At 36.1% G+C, this 16,149-nt stretch overlaps 1 protein-coding gene across 1 annotated transcript in view; it reads left to right on the forward strand.

Moving 5' to 3' along the window:
• Positions 1-7,872: 7,872 nt before the first annotated feature.
• UPL6 (ubiquitin protein ligase 6) overlaps positions 7,873-16,149 on the forward strand; it is a 326,331-nt gene continuing 318,054 nt past the window's right edge. The window contains exon 1 of the mRNA XM_089829692.1: positions 7,873-8,367. Within this exon, the coding sequence (XP_089685818.1) occupies positions 8,209-8,367 (159 nt within the window). The 5' untranslated portion in view covers positions 7,873-8,208. The remainder of the gene's footprint in view (positions 8,368-16,149) is intronic.

A 16,149-nucleotide genomic window follows, 5' to 3' on the forward strand; every position in this document is an offset into this window, starting at 1 on the left:
TGACACATACTACAAGGCAAAAATAACCAAAAAGGGCATTTTATTAAATGCCACACATTTTTTTTAAATGTGTCATCAACACGTTGCCCACACACTACCCACATCGGTCGAGCCACTGCATGACCATAGGTCATCGAAGTGCCACCCTCCCACCGCCGCAATGCCACCACCATGGTACTTGGTGATCGCTAGCTCCCAAATGCCTTTCCTTGGGTCATATGTCGACCGTGTCGGCTTAAAATGTTTTTTTTACCTTACAAAGTAACCAGTCATTTTTTTGCAATATCTAGAGCATGCAAAGGAATTTTTTGATAAATCTTATATCATTGAAAAGGTCTTTCCAAAAGGAAACAAAATATCTATTCCATAATAAAAAAATCTTACAATGTGTATGATTTGCATAGAAAATTAGTAGATGAATTTAGAAAGCTAAAACTAACGCTCAAATAGTAAATCACTGTTCAAAAGAACAATTATGTTAAATTAACCTAGTTGTGTTGGATTTTAAAATACGAATAAGATTGGAGACTATGGTATTGTCATAGTGTTGAATGAAGAACCTCCAGACTAGGATCAATCTGCATGAGTGCCCCCAATGACACTACTCAAACAATGAGCAGATGGAAAACTAAGGCAAGACATCTATCAATCGAAGATACATAAGACAATAACCTACATAGCTCCCTAAAACAATGAATAGATGACAAACAAAGGCAAAACATCGATTTGTGAAGGATGCATATTACACATAAATCTATACAAGTGACACACTACTCAACCATGCAAGAATGAATTAATGATTGAAAATATAGGTGTTAATCGTCTATAAATATGATCAACTATGGAAGAAAAGGAAGCATTCATACCAAGAGGCATGATAGGTCCACTAGAACAGGTGCCATTAAAGAGAAAAAGAAGGCAAGATCCATGTAAAGAGAGCATGATCTTGACTTGTACCTAATGTAGATTCAGTTTCAACCTTTATTGCCATGACTTTTTGGTACACGCCTTTGCTTGTGGGCCTAAGTATAACTGGTGGCTTCCATTCGAAATGATTGCATTCCATAAGAATAGAAAAGATTGAAAACTTCATTCTTTCAAGCTCTGATTTGTCACACCTACAAACAAAACTCACATTTCTTTTCCTAGCAATTTTTGCTCTGATACCATTGGAGTTGATACACAGTGATCTTATGTCATTCCCCACTCCATCTTTTTTAGGTGCCCGATATGTGCTTACCTCCATAGATGACTTCTCTAGATGCACATGGGTGTACTTTTTAAAGTACAAGTCTGATGTCTTTGATTCATTTTGAATCTTTAAGACATTTGTGGAGAAGTAGTTTGGTCTTTCTGTCAGGTGTATATGCACTAAAAATGGTATACAATATGGGAATTAGTCTTTTAGAGATTTCTACATTGAGCATGACTTAGATCATTAGTTCACAATTCTTCATACCCCTGTGTAGAATGGGGTTGTTGATTGAAAGAACAAAACATTATGAGAGATGGCCAATTGTATGATACAGTCTTGAGCTACGAGTCCTTCATTTTTGGCTAAGGATATCAATTGTTCCAACAACATTTAGAATCAGATGCCTCACTAGACATTGTGACATTTGACTCGAGAGGAGACTTGGACTCATGTCAAGCCCAATGTTTCTACATTCTATGATTTTGGTAGTGAGGCTTGGGCATTTGTTCCATATGCTCAAAAGAAAGCCATAGAGAGGAAGATCCAACCACTCATATTTTCTAGCTACTGTGAGGATGTGAAGACATATAGGTTGTTTGTTCCTGATTCCAAAGAGGTCTTTTTTTTATGAGATATCCAATTTGATGAGCAATATCCTTTGATGGGTCCTCCATCACTAGCTTCTCCCTCACTGCCTAGTACTTCCTCTTGTCCTCTACATGATTATGTATCCTCTAAGGATGATCCTTATGATGATCCACCTTTCCCACCTCCACTAGATATTCAACAAGTGCCCAAATGGGATTGTGATACTATTGATGCAGATGAACCCATGGCAAGAGATCCTTCAGATTCTCATCGCACTCATGCTCAAACATCTAGTACTGGACTATTGAGGCATAACATTTTAGATGATCCATATAGTTTTTCATAGGAGACGGGACACTCAGATTGGGATAGGGCTATGGGCGAGGAGTACTCCTCTTTGTTGAAGAACCACACTAGGGATCTTTGTCCTTCTAAAAGGAATAAAGTTGGTTTAGTGCAAGTGGGTGTACCGTACCAAGTATGCTATAGATGGTTCTATTGATAGGTACAAGGTATGTCTTTTTGCAAAGGGCTTTTCATAGGTCGAGGGTATTGATTACTCCTAGACTTTTCTCCCATTACCAAGATGAATTTTATTTGACTTGTCCTCTCTCTTCGAGCTTCTCAGGGATGAATAATATTTTAGATGGATGTGAAGAGTACCTTTTTACATGGAGACCTACATGAGGAGGTCTATATGGAGCAACCTCAGTTTTTGTGTAGGACTCTTTATATGGTGTGCAGACTTCAGAGGTCCTTGTGTGGTCTCAAACAAGCCCCTTGAGTTTGGTATGAGAAAATGGATTCCTTCTTGCTTGCATCAAACTTCACACGTTGTCATTCTAATCCTATTGTATACATTCAACATCATGGGGTTGATCTATAGATACTTATGATACACGTTGATCTCATTATTACAAGTACCTCACCCTCTATGATTCAGGGTGTTCAATGAGCTTTGAGAGAGAATATTGAGATGATAGACCTTGGACTTCTACATTATGTTTTGAGCCTCCAGGTTGTTTAGTCTTTGGATGGGATAGCCATACTCTAGTAGAAGTACGCTCTTGATATGCTTCAGAGATTTAGCATGCTTGATTGCAATCCTGCTCCCACACCTTTTTAGTCGGGCATTGTTTTATCTACCACTTTCTCTACTCCTACAATGTATTCCACTTTATATAGATAGCTTGTGGGTAGTTTGTTGTACTTGATGCACACACATCTTGATCTTTCCTTTACGACTAGCCTTGTCTCTAGATTCTCACATGATCCTCATGTGAGTCATTGACAAGCTACCAAACATATCTTGAGGTACATTCAGGGTACTAAATGCTATGGAATTCACTATACATCACGTGATACTCACATTATTGGTTATAAAAACTAAGATTGGGCTAGTGATCTTAATGATATGAGGTTTACTTCTGGCTTTTTTTTTTGTCTTGGTTTTGGTCCTATCACATGGTCTTGCAAGAAGCAACATGCTCATGTATTATCATCTATAGAAGTAGAATACATGGCAACTGTGCTAGCTAGCCAGGAGGTTTTATGGCTTCAAAAGTTGATGACTAAGTTTGGGATTCCCCTTGATAGTTCCACCTTTCTTTGATGTTATAATAAGAGTGTTATACACATTTTGTGCAACCCAATTGAGCACTAGCGGACCAAGCACATTGAGCTTTATATGCACTTCATCGGGCATTTGATTCAAGATGACTCTCTTAGCTTGGAGTATATTCCCACTACTGAGAAAGTTACAAATATCTTCACTAAACCTTTTACATCCCCGTAGTATCTTTAGTTGTGTTCTATGCTTGGGGTGAAGAAAGTTATCCTTGGGGGGGTCTAAGTGATGAGTCCTTTAATCCTTATTTTATTTTAGAATTCTTCTATCTCTTTTTGGAGTAGGTTTTTTCCCACATGGTTTTCCTCATTTCTCTATTTTTCAAAGACTTGGTTGTGTTGGGTACCTCATCAGACCATGTTGTTAGGGCTCATTTATGCTTTCAACATTGTAGTTTATTTGCTTTTCATGCATTGTTTGTAGCTACATTGTTACTCATCTTAAGAGGGGGTGTTAGAGTAAAAGATTAATTTAATTATATCTATTAAATTATCTCTACTCCCCAATTAGGATTTCACTTTATTGACATGCTTTTCCATTTAATAATTAAATATTAATTTTGAAATGTTATTTATCTCTCAAGGTTTCCCTTTTAGGTTTTATGATCTCCTCCTATAAGGATTGATCCATTGTATATTTTATTCATTATTTTTGTCTGATAATACATTCTTGCATATTTTAGAGCAACCCCTTCCCTTCTCTTGTCTTTTGCGTCTATGTGACAGGTTCTTGCACGTAGGCCAGTGTTCTAAGGGATCAATGGATTTGTTCTTATCAAATCCTTCATTACGAGAATATACTACCCTTACTAATTAGTTCTCTTAATTTGAAATTCTCATGAATATTACTATAATTACTTTCTACCCTGTGATGATGAGTTTATTTTGGTCAGTACAATTAAAAAAAATAGTATATTGATGTTGCTCGTCTATTTTTAATAAGTTACTTTATATCTAGCCTAGTTGTAATTATATTATTCATATTTATACTTTTAGTGTTATATCAAATTTGGCTAGTTTTACAAAATAATGTCTATTGATTATAAATTAAAATTGAATAGGATCTAGACATGGAATTTAAGATCAATTTGCCAGCTAGATAATCTAAGCAAAATGTCCTCTCTATCTACACCTTTGTCTGTGAGGTTGTCTGCCTCTTTATTTCCTTCTCGGTAAATATGTTTTATAATTATTTTCTCAAATTTATCAACTATGGTTAATGCATATTTGAGTTTATGATAATTTATGAGTCACCTTCTATAACTAGTTTACTAATGCCCAATTATCTGCTGATATTTAAAATTTCAATCAAAGACTCTAGCTCTGCTAGATTATTAGGCATTACCCCTAAAGGCTTAGCACATTTTATTAAACAAGAAACTTTACCTGAGTGGATAATACACTCTAATCTACTAAGACTTGGATTACCCCTAGAAGCCCCATCAAAATTTAACTTTGCCCATCCTATTGAGGGTGGTTCCCATTTGCATTATTCCTTTGCTACTTTGTTTGATTTTGGATAAGTCATTGGTGGATTGATTAAGTTGAACCAATTCTTATGCATTTCTACATCTCATTCAGCAAAAAGTCCCTTCCTCCTTATATATGTTCTAGAGATTATTGTTAGCTACCTCTATGATACCAATCTCTACCTTGTTAAGAAAGGTTGTTCAATCCATCCTTTTATTGTATAATATTATCCTATTTTTTTTTTTCCCCCGTAATTTCAATAGGAGAATGGAGGAGGATATTTTCCATAAGTTATTATAAACCTTGGATTCCCTATAATTAGGCTAACTCCTTGGAAGGTTTGATTATTTTTTAGGAAATATTGTTTGCAAGTAAAGTTTTTGACATAACTATTGCTAGCTAACCCTAGCATACAGACAATCATTCAACACATGTTCAACTGTTTCAGAATCATTTTCACATAATGGACATCTTGATGGGGCCTCAAAACCCATCTTGGTAAACCTGTCTATTGTTAGGATTCTATTTTGTATATTAATGAAGAGAAATATTCTTGCCTTCAGAAGGCATGCCGAATCCCAACACAAATTAAGGGGAATATCTATATTTTCCCATTGTTGGGAGGTTAAAATATTTTTATAACCTATTTTAACTTTGTAATTTCTATCCTTTGAAGCTCTCCATATTAATTTATTGGCCCTTTCTTTGTGATTAACTTGTCTTTTGTTTAGAAATTGAGTGAGCATGATTTTTTCCTACGATGATAGAGGTATGTCTTCTTAGGTTTTCAATTGCCACCCTCTATACTAGTTATCATTTACTTTAATGTTATAATCACAAACTCGATGTCCCAAGGTAATAGTTAGGATATTTTTGATATTGGTTGGTAAATTAAAGCTATCCGGAGAAGGAATTCCATCCCATGAATCCTCCAAAAATAAAGCATCCTAACCTTGCTCGATATCCCAAGTTAGGTTATTTACTATTAAAGGGTGATATTTCATCATCAAATTCCAATTTTTAGACCCATTTGGAGGATTTATAGTTCATAACAAAGATAGGGTGTTAGAGTTGTTCAAATATTGAAATAATTTTTTAGCCCATTTACTATTACACTCTTTGTATATTCTCCATAATAGTTTTGCTCCTAAAGCCATATTTTTTCAGCTTAGATTTTTAATTCCTAAGCCTCCATATTCTTTAGGTGTACAATATTATTCCATTTTATCAATGCCTATTTTTTTCTTATTTGTGATACTTTGCCCATTTTTTTTTGTAGTTTGGAGTCTAATTTCCTTGTAACTCCTCTGGGTAGGGGAAGTTAGGACATTTGATATGTACGAATGATGGGCATAATTAATTTGACCATAGTTGTCCTACCTGCTTTAGTTAACCATTTTCCTTTCCAACTCTCCACTTTCTTATCCATTTTCTCCATAATCACATATTTTGCCTTCTCCAACTCCTTTTTCTAGCTGGATTCCAAGATACTTACATGGGAAAGTTTCTTTATAATATCCCATTATATTGCACATATTTCCCTCTATTTCATCATTCATATTAATAAAGAAAGTTTCTAATATATTTGCATTTCCTTTTTGGCCCAATGCTTCCATATAAGTTTTTATTATTTGCTTAAAGTTTTGAGTATCTTCCAAGGTACTTTCTCCTAGTAAAATGACATCATTAGTAACTTGTTGGTGAGTTATTTTAGGGACTTCCTCTTTTACTCTAATGCCTCTAATCTTTCCTTCTATTTGTGCATTTTTTATGGCCCTGCCAAATACTTTAGCCATAATGATGAAGAGGAAAGGTGATATCAGGTCCTCTTGCCTAACACCTTTGAAAATACTCAGGCATACCATTTATGAGTAGAGAAATTTTGGGTGTTGAAATACAATTATATATTAAGTTTTGTCTTCGAGAAGAGAAGCCAAAGGCTTGAAGTGTTTTACATAAAAATCTCTAATCTACTTTGTTGTAGGCTTTGTGGATGTCTAACTAACATACAAGATTCCTTATTAATATATACCGAATGAATTAATTCTTGAATTATGATTATGCCATGAGGATTAAAGGCTATAAATTGTAATAATTTTTTTATAAGATTATTTATTTTAACAATATACAACACTCAATCATTGTAGGGTTATGTACAACATTGACACAAATGAGATTTTTTATTAAATATTCTAATATAAAGGTTGCTTATACAACATATCACCAGTTTTAGGGTTAGACCCCTCTTGTACTCTCTTTTATAAAAACCATTTTTTTATTTTTAATTCAGAAAATATCTTATTACAAAATTATAACGAACTATTTTTCTATATATAATTCTTAAGTAAAGAAATAAAAATAAATGTGAATGATGAATATTATGTAATATATATTTATAAAAAAAATAGTTTGAAGTAAATAAATTTATATATAAAAATTAAAAAAGCTTAATTTCGTACCAATATCATTTTACCAAATTTATGATTAGTGAAATAGTGTTATATAACACTTACAATAATTTTAGAATATACAAATCAGTTGAAAAATATATAAAATAAGTAAAACTAAAATTAAGATAGTTAAAAACTATGTCAATAAAATATAATTTATAAAATTAGTCAATGCAATATATACTTATAATAACTTTATTTTTCTTGGCTTATTGCAAGTAATAATTAATCTTGGCTTTGGCATCTTATAGATCAAAAAAATTCTTAAGAAAGACTCATATTGCTAAAAAGTTTTTAGTCAATTATTTTGATAATTTCAAAAAATTATTTTGTTAAAAATTTACAAATACACTTAATAAAATGTACTTCTTTCCACAATCCTCAGTATTAATTTTTTCCTACTTAAACTCTAAAAATTAAAAAACAAAAACAAAAAACAAGAAAAACTACAACAAAAGAAAATGCACACAATCTAGAAATAAAAGAAATTAATCAATTCATTTTTAACAATATAATAAAAATAATTGAAGGAAGTAATTCCACATTCCATTGTTCTATTTGTGGGCTCCTGGATGTTAAAAACCTCCCCATAGTCCATTTCGAATTAATGGTAGTTGGAATGCCTACACAAAAGTGGTGGCGAGAGAACGTAGATCGCGCGGAGGCGTTGAATTGCTCGGGAAAAAAGCTATAAAACTGTCCCCAGCTGCTTAGACCAAAACTCACTTTGTCTGTATCACTTCCAGAACTCAAACTCGCCGTACTGGGAAGCAACTGTAATTGGAAGAGAAAAGAAAAAAAGGGGGAAGAGTAGGGCATCCACAATACTGTGCAGGGGATCGAAGCAAATTAGAATTGAGAGTGAGAAAGAGAGGAAACATGTTTTTCTCGGGGGACTCGTCCAGGCAGAAGAAGGTGGACTTGGGAGGGCGGAGCAGCAGGGAGCGCGATAGGCAGAAATATTTGGACGAGACCAGGAATGCTCGCGAGCAGCGCCAACGATTCCGTCATCATACGCTTACTGCCATCAAAATTCAGGTTCTTTTTTCTTGTCTAACCTAAATTTCTTATTTATCCAATTGGCACCCCAATTAAACAGCATACCGGCTTCTGCTTGCAGAACCTTATATCAAACAAGGGCATACCGCCTCAGTGGTAATTTATTCAAGATTAAAAGAGACAATTCTCTTGATGTAGGCAAATTTTAATGCCTGATACGCCAATTAGCTCTTTGTCTCAATTTTTTTTCTGTAATGAATTGTTAATTCAATTCTTGACCCTTAAACTCTGGGTCGTGTTAGGATTACCGTACGTTATTTAACTCACTTCCTTTTGCCACATGTTCACTGGAGCCAGCGATTTGAATTGGGTCACATTCTCATTATTATTGCATAATCCGTTAACTTTTCTTAAAAGTTATCTTGTCTCTGAGAAATTACTGAGTTTGTTATGTAAAATATGAAAGCTTAGGAATTAGAAATCCAGTTAAGATTCTGACTAGAATTTGTTAGTGATTGTGAAAACTTTAGGCGACAGATATTCAGGCAGTCTGTCATAATCTCGGACGTAGATAGAGTTATTCAAAAAGAAAAAAGTCAGAAATTAGTGTAACGAACCTTGAAATTCTTCAAGTAGAAATTACAGATAGATTTGTTACGAGCCATCTTGACACGACTGTTTAACACAAATATGTAAGGAACAGTTATGATATGATATGATAGATTTTAATGACGTCCACAAGACTAAAGTGGTCTATGGGACCCATGCAATCACCCTCCCGAGTCAGGAGCCAAACTAGTCAGTTGCAAAGTTTTGGTTAACTTGTCTCTTCTTCTCTAAATTTTGATAATCAAATCCGCTGTTCTCTTCACTTGATCTTCCTCGAATAAATAGTTGAAGTCCTTTTCTGCAGAATTTTTGTATAATCAGATCTGATGTCGTTGTAAGCCAGGCATTCCTTGACAAAGTGTTGCTCTGTCTCAACAGTTCCCATATTGCAGAATAAACATGTTCTGTCTGCCCACTCTTCCTTTGGAACTTGCCATCTACCAGTTTCACATCGCAGCTGATGCGAACTAGTTCTAATTTGTGCCATCAATATTTTTGCTTTCCAATTAATAGGTGCCCTTATATAGGCCTTTTTATCATGACTAGAAGTGGGATTAAATTCTTTAATGTAATAAGATTTTTTCCGCCTTATGTGTCTTGTCCACAGAATATTGTGAAATTTTTCATTGACAAACTTTTTTATTTCTTTAATGTTATCCGGGCAAGTTTGGATGTTGATATCCCATTTTTGCATCCATTTGTCATTTTGTTTCATCCATGTGCTTTTCTGCCTCACAAGTTTTTCCTCTATTACCAACTTGGGCCAACGATGTGTTTCCAGACCTTGGGTTTTCTTTAAATAGCTTAGCATTCGGATCAATGCAACGGCTACTAATGGAAAGGAACCCACCTCCGCCAAAAGGATTTCATACGGAACTGTGGTCTTGACTTTAAGATTGCATGTGATGAAGTGTTTTTGAATTCTTTCTACTTGCCGCCATTTCTGTTTGGACATACTACCGCCCCACACTTCACATCCGTATAGAATAACCGGAGTGACTAGCAAACCAAACAGAGTTTTCATGGTCGTCCAATCCCATAATTTTGCGTTCCTGCACTTGTTTTGTAAAGAGTATAACGCCTTCCAGCCCCCTTGGATCCTTTTCGATCTGCAAGTATCCCAGTTGAGTTTGTTATGAAAATCGATGCCCAAGTATTTGTACTCTTCCACAATCTCAAGGGGGCTATTTTCAAACAGAAACTTGTCTTGTATGCCCCTATTCTTCTATAGTGAGAAGATCATAATTTTGGTTTTGCTAGTGTTAACTTGCATTCTTACATCATGACAAAAAATTTCTAGTGCTTTCAAGTGCTCTTTCAAACCTTTAGCTGTTCTAGCAAGAATTATGAGATCATCTGCATATAAGAGCAATCTTATCACGAAGTGGGCCAGCTGCACCCCCTCACCATTGGTCTTGTTTATCCACTCTTCTAACTTGTCAATATAGAGCCTGAATAATGTTGGAGAAAGCGGACACCCTTGCTTAACCTCGATGTTGCTGTCAAAATCTTCTGATATCCCTTCTTTCGTTCTGATTTTAGCTTTGACCTGCTCATATAATCTATAAACCGTTGACCTAAGTTCTTTAGGGACTTCCAACTCTACCATTCTATCCCATAGTTTATTACGTGGCACTGTGTCAAAAATTTTTTTAAAGTCCACGAAACAACAAAAAGCCTCGTTCCCCGGAGTGTCCCAAACTTTCTCTATCAAATGCCCGAGAGTGATGCCGTGATCTATAGTAGAGTGTTTCGGTCTAAAGCCTGCTTGCCCTTTTGCACGTTTGCCTTCTGTTTTAGCCCAGTTGCTGATTTTTTGTTCTACCAAACTACCAAATAACTTGCCAAATAGTGGATTGATCATGATGGTTCGGTAATTAGAAGGATTGTTTATATCTCCACTTTTGTGGAGTGGGATCACCACACTTGTAGTCCATTTTACAGGGAAACCTTCTCTATTGAGACTGTTGAAAATCTTAGTGATGTGTGGTGTGAGGATTTCAGCACCCCATTTTAAGTATTTCGCTTGTAGCCCATCTATATCTTGCGCTTTACCAGCAGCTAACCTCCTAATGCCTTGAATAATATCATTTTCGCTTAATAACTCCCCTGTAGTCTCTGTTTCCATGGTACTACGCTCTCTTAGATCACATTCGTAGAGAGTCTTGGCATATTCCAGCCATTTGGTTCCTGTTATGTTATTCTCTATCTGAGTTTTTCTCTGCTGAAGCTCTTTCCAAAATTTTCTGGGGTTGTTTTTACCAAGATTAATCAACTCTATTCTTCTCTTGTTCACATACTCTTCTTTCTTCTTTTTAATCAGTTGATCATACTCTTTTATACTTTCTTTGTTCATGTTCTTTTTCCAATTCCTTTTTGCCATTTTGCACTCCTCATCAAACCAAGGATTGGCCGGAAAAGTGTTCTTGGTTTCTTTTGTGGCCCTAGATCTTTTACACTCCTCCAATGCTTTAATGATAGTAAGAACAAGATTATCCTTGTCCATGAAATGCTGTTTTTCAGACTCAAGATGGTTTCCCGGAACCCTAGACAGCCGCAAAAGAGAGTCTTGAAAAGTATCATGGTTTTCTTGTGTCATTAAAACTTTGCCAGTCGAAATCATCTTCCTCTCCTGTAAAGGTTTTGGGACAATATGTTGATCTTTAAAGTGAGTGGCCACCCTTATCAAGATGGGGTTATGATCAGATTTTAACTCTATGGGGCAATCTTCTATCTCAAAGTTAATTATCTTTGCGACATAGTCTTGCGAGCATATAACATAATCAACAACACTTTGTCCATTGTGTCTTTTGCATGTGATGCCTCCTGATTTAGGCCACTTTTCCATAGCATTGCATATAACCATGTTGTATAGGCAGCATAAGCCTAGTAATTCAACACCAAAATGATTAATCTTTCCCATGCTATCCTGCGAAGATCTTTCCCATTTTTGTGTCCCTTCTTCTTCGAGCCAAACTGGATCTTTGCTTTCATTGTAACTCTCCTTAAGATTGAGAGTTTGGTTGTTTGCTGTTCTAGCATTGAAATCCCCTATTAACATTATTTCCCCTAAAGAGCTAAAGGCTGCTATGTCTTTTTTTAGTGCAACGAACGGGTCTTCTCGATCCAATCTATGTTTTTTATATGTTTTTGAGCCTTTTGGAGCGAAGTAACATATAGCCACCCTTGTAGAAATCTGATTCTCTGTTATTTTTATCCAAATATACTGCTTGTTTACATCTTCTTTCTCTAAGGTTACAAATCTGCTCCAAGTTTCTTTTATTAGAACGGTGATGCCTCCATGCCCCTTACCATTATCTATTTTTTCATTCCACAGTGATACCTTCTTATACCCTTCAAAATCTGGAACCTTACATCCATCATGTTCATGAGTCTCGGTAAGCATAATGATGTCATTATCTTTAGCTATCGGCCCTAACCCAGGTCCTCTTCTCCAAGGATAACCTCTACAGTTCCAGCTAACTATAGTTAAATGTTCTTGAGTGGGCCAGAGTTCCTATTTATTGCGTGTGATTTTGTCGCTGATTTGGGCTTTGCCATCTTGTAGCCACGCCCACTTGCCTTTTCCTCTTGCTGTTTTCACTTTTTCCCATTCCTTCCTCCTTTCTTCTTGCTGAGTTACAGTGAGGTCATCATCAAGATATATGTGTGTGCCTCTAAGAAACTTCCTTTTGTTGAAAATGTTATTTTTATCTCCTATATTCCTCATTGTCACTCTAACATGTCTATCTTTGCCTCCTCTAATCCATTTTCCGATTCTTTGAGCTTGTATGGTTGTTCCATGCCAGTCTAATTGGTCTTTAAAGAAGTCTTTAACTAAATCCGTTGTTTTCTCCTGTTCTCCATAGTCTCGTAGCCCTTTGACAACGATATTTGTTGCTTTCTCATTTCTTTCTTTTTCCTCTCTAATCTGTCTCCGAACTTGTTTTTCTATGTTGTCAATAGGAGTGTTTGCTGGCCCCTTTACTATGTTAGCCCATGATCTAACTTCTTCGATTTGTTTTCTGAGTTGATTCTCTTTTATTTCCATATTGGCCATGGCATCTTGTATATTTTTCATTTGCGGGTTTTTGTCTGCTTCCGTAGCCTCTCCTTCTCCCGTAGTACTTGCTGCTGTCCTCTTTTCCCCTACTTCTTTCTTTAACAATATTAATTCATACTCTCCTTTTTCCATATTAAATTGCAATTTTTGAATTTGTTCTCTAAGTGACTTGACCTCCACTGCCAGCTTCCAGTTATCCTCAGTAACTCTTTTCATTGTGATACTTTCTATTTGGCTCCTCTCTTCAAGTGCCCACACCCTTTCCTTCATAGCTACTAAATCATTCACAAAGATGTCTGGATACCACGTCATAGGTGTCCTTGTGGGGCTGTAATTATTCGGTAGCCCATCCTCCACTGTGTCTATCACCTGAGAATTATCTGGCTTCCCTTTACCGTTAATATCTCTGATATTATCAAATTGCTTAATTGTTTTAGAGATTTCAGTCGGCCTCAGACTTTGTTCTCCCTCCCTTGCGTTGTCTGGGGTTTGTGGAATCGGTTTCGGAAGTAAAGCTGCTAACTTCCCTCTTTTTGCATTTTTAAGCTAATGTATCTTTCTCTGCCTAATTATTCTTTTATATTGTTTGGCATTCACATAGATGTAGTTTCCTCCTGTGAGTGGTCCGCTGGCTTGTGATAAGCATAGAGTGTTTGTGGGTAAATTACCATTTGTCCCTCCAAGATTGAATGAACTCGTGTGTTCGGCTGAGGATCCTGGAATAATGAGGAGGCTCCTTTGATTCCACTTGATGATGCTGCTATGCATTAAACTATCCCTGTATGTCAGGACCAAGCCACTATTGCCAGAGATGTCATTGTGTTTCGTAGCTTCTTCCAAACTAGTTTGTTGTTCTGCTGTTGCGGGTGCCCTGACTATCTGATTCTCTGCCACCCTGTTACTATCAGATCCTGTGTTATGCAAGGTGGACCCATCAAGTTCTGACTGTTCCTCTCTTATCTTAGGTTGATCAGTCAATGATACTTTTACAAGTATCCTCTCTGCAGATGTATCTGTGATTTCCCCGTTTGTTCCGTCCATGAGGACCATATCATTCCCACTGGTGCCTTGTTTATATGTTTTTAATGGTGTTTTACCGTTGTAAATTTACCAATGCCAGGAGAAGTAACAAAGGAAGCCTGAACAGGTGCAAAATCAGATGCAAGAAAAAGGGAAAAGGCGTACCTGGGATCTGCCTGTCCGCCTATTGGAGGCACATAATGTTGTCTTCAAATGGAACCGAGCTGGAGCCCACTGAAAGAGAGGGACACCATATCAAGCAAAATCATCATCTGGAAGCCCGCCACTATCAAAGCCTTTAGTACTGGATGGTCCCACCGGTTGCTAAGACTACCGACCAAACCCTTAAATCTGCCCCTGCACTGATCCCGTGTCTTGTGGACCCCGTACTGATTCTGGTCTGCTATTGTGTAAGATCAATATCACCGAATGAGAAGGGGGAATCTGACGTTTTGATCAATAAGCCAAAACCAATGTTGACCCGTAATTTGTCGCAATGAAGGGTCGCATGCGGTGACAGACCCAAACGTCCAGAAAACCAAAGCCAAAAGGGATGGTCCGTCGGCCCCACTGTCTGCAGCTCTGTAAAATTTCTCTCTTTTTTTTGAAAGTGGGAGGCGACTTCTTAAGCTTTTGGGGCTGCATGAATGACCATGCGCCTGTCGCATTCTGGTGCAAAAGTTACCTCTCGGACATGGGATAAAAATTCCTTTTCCCGACAGGCAAATAAACATTCGGCAACGTCTATGCATCAACCAAATTGTAGTATTTTTTTTTGTAATTATTAATTAATTAAAAAATAGTATTAATTACTTTAAAATTAGAATCCAGTCAGTTTTCAAATTTCTTATAAATTAGTAAAATGCAATAAATGATACGATTTTGGTGCGGCATAAAAGAATGGTTAAATATTCAAAGGAGGGGGAATTAGTCAATGAATCTGGAAATCATGGAATCTGACCATTAAAAGATTGGTACCGGAGGAGGGAAAAGATAGATGGTCTCTGAATACAAAAGGATAGGTACCGCAGAAGAAAAACTATTGGGACTAAATTCTATCAGAAAATATACGAGATCCATGTTTGTATATGTCTCTGCTAGTCTGAATATATTATTAATTATGAGTTTGTAATTTGACTATGTCCAAAAAAATGTGGTAGAATTGTGTCTAAATGTTCCTCTTTTAGTGCAAAGCAGGCTTTTCAAACTACAATTTTATCCAACGTAACAATTTTTTTTTGCTTGCTAAGCACCCTTGGCCTTGATTTTAATGTAACATATGTATATATATATGCTGAACAATTATAATTATAGTTTCAGTTTATTATCTTTAAATTAATCCATTAATTATATATATAAAAGATGAGCTGATATAATTAAATTAAATATGTACTGGAATGGTTCATATCAATCATGAATAATACAAAGTTTAGTAACTTTTAAGATTTGTTTATTGAATAATACAAAGTTTAGTAACTTTTAAGATTTGTTTATTTAAACTTCAAGTCATTTCTCAAATCCCATGCTGATGTGTAGTAAAGGTTTTCATGAGTATACACAAAATGTAAAGTTTTTTACAACTACATGGAAAATTTTGTATTGTTCACGTTCATTTGTCCCCTTACGTTAACAGGTTTTCTTAAATTGCAGCACCCCCCCCTCCACCCCACATTAATAGAGAACTCCTGCTCAATGTTCAATGGGCATTTATGTTGGTCTCTGATTGGCATCCCTTTCAGCATCTTTTCACTGCCTGAAGCTCTGCACTTCTCCTTTGTTGAACTCTCCTGTTGCCTCCAGTCAAGTGCGGACCTAGCAGCATATACTCTACCCTCTTTAGCCACACAGAAACAGTATTAAGGGTTCCCATGTTTGTCCTTTTCAATAAAAAAGCAAAAAAAGATAATTTCTTGGAAATTTCTCTAGGTACAAAGTGGGTTCATCTGGGATAAGCCAGCAAAGAAACTTATGTCCCTCGGCAGAATTTGCACCAGGATCAATATGGATCCCAAATTCCGTATGAACTGGACTCAGATCTGGGGGCAAAACATAATGAACTCCTATGAAGCTGAAACCTATCTCAAACATCCTGATAGTATTTATACAAATACATCTTAAATTATAAGAAA

The sequence above is a fragment of the Cupressus sempervirens genome, chromosome 1 (genome assembly GCF_028749045.1).
Source record: "Cupressus sempervirens isolate cs-2001-9-10 chromosome 1, ASM2874904v1, whole genome shotgun sequence".
NCBI lineage: Eukaryota > Viridiplantae > Streptophyta > Pinopsida > Cupressales > Cupressaceae > Cupressus > Cupressus sempervirens.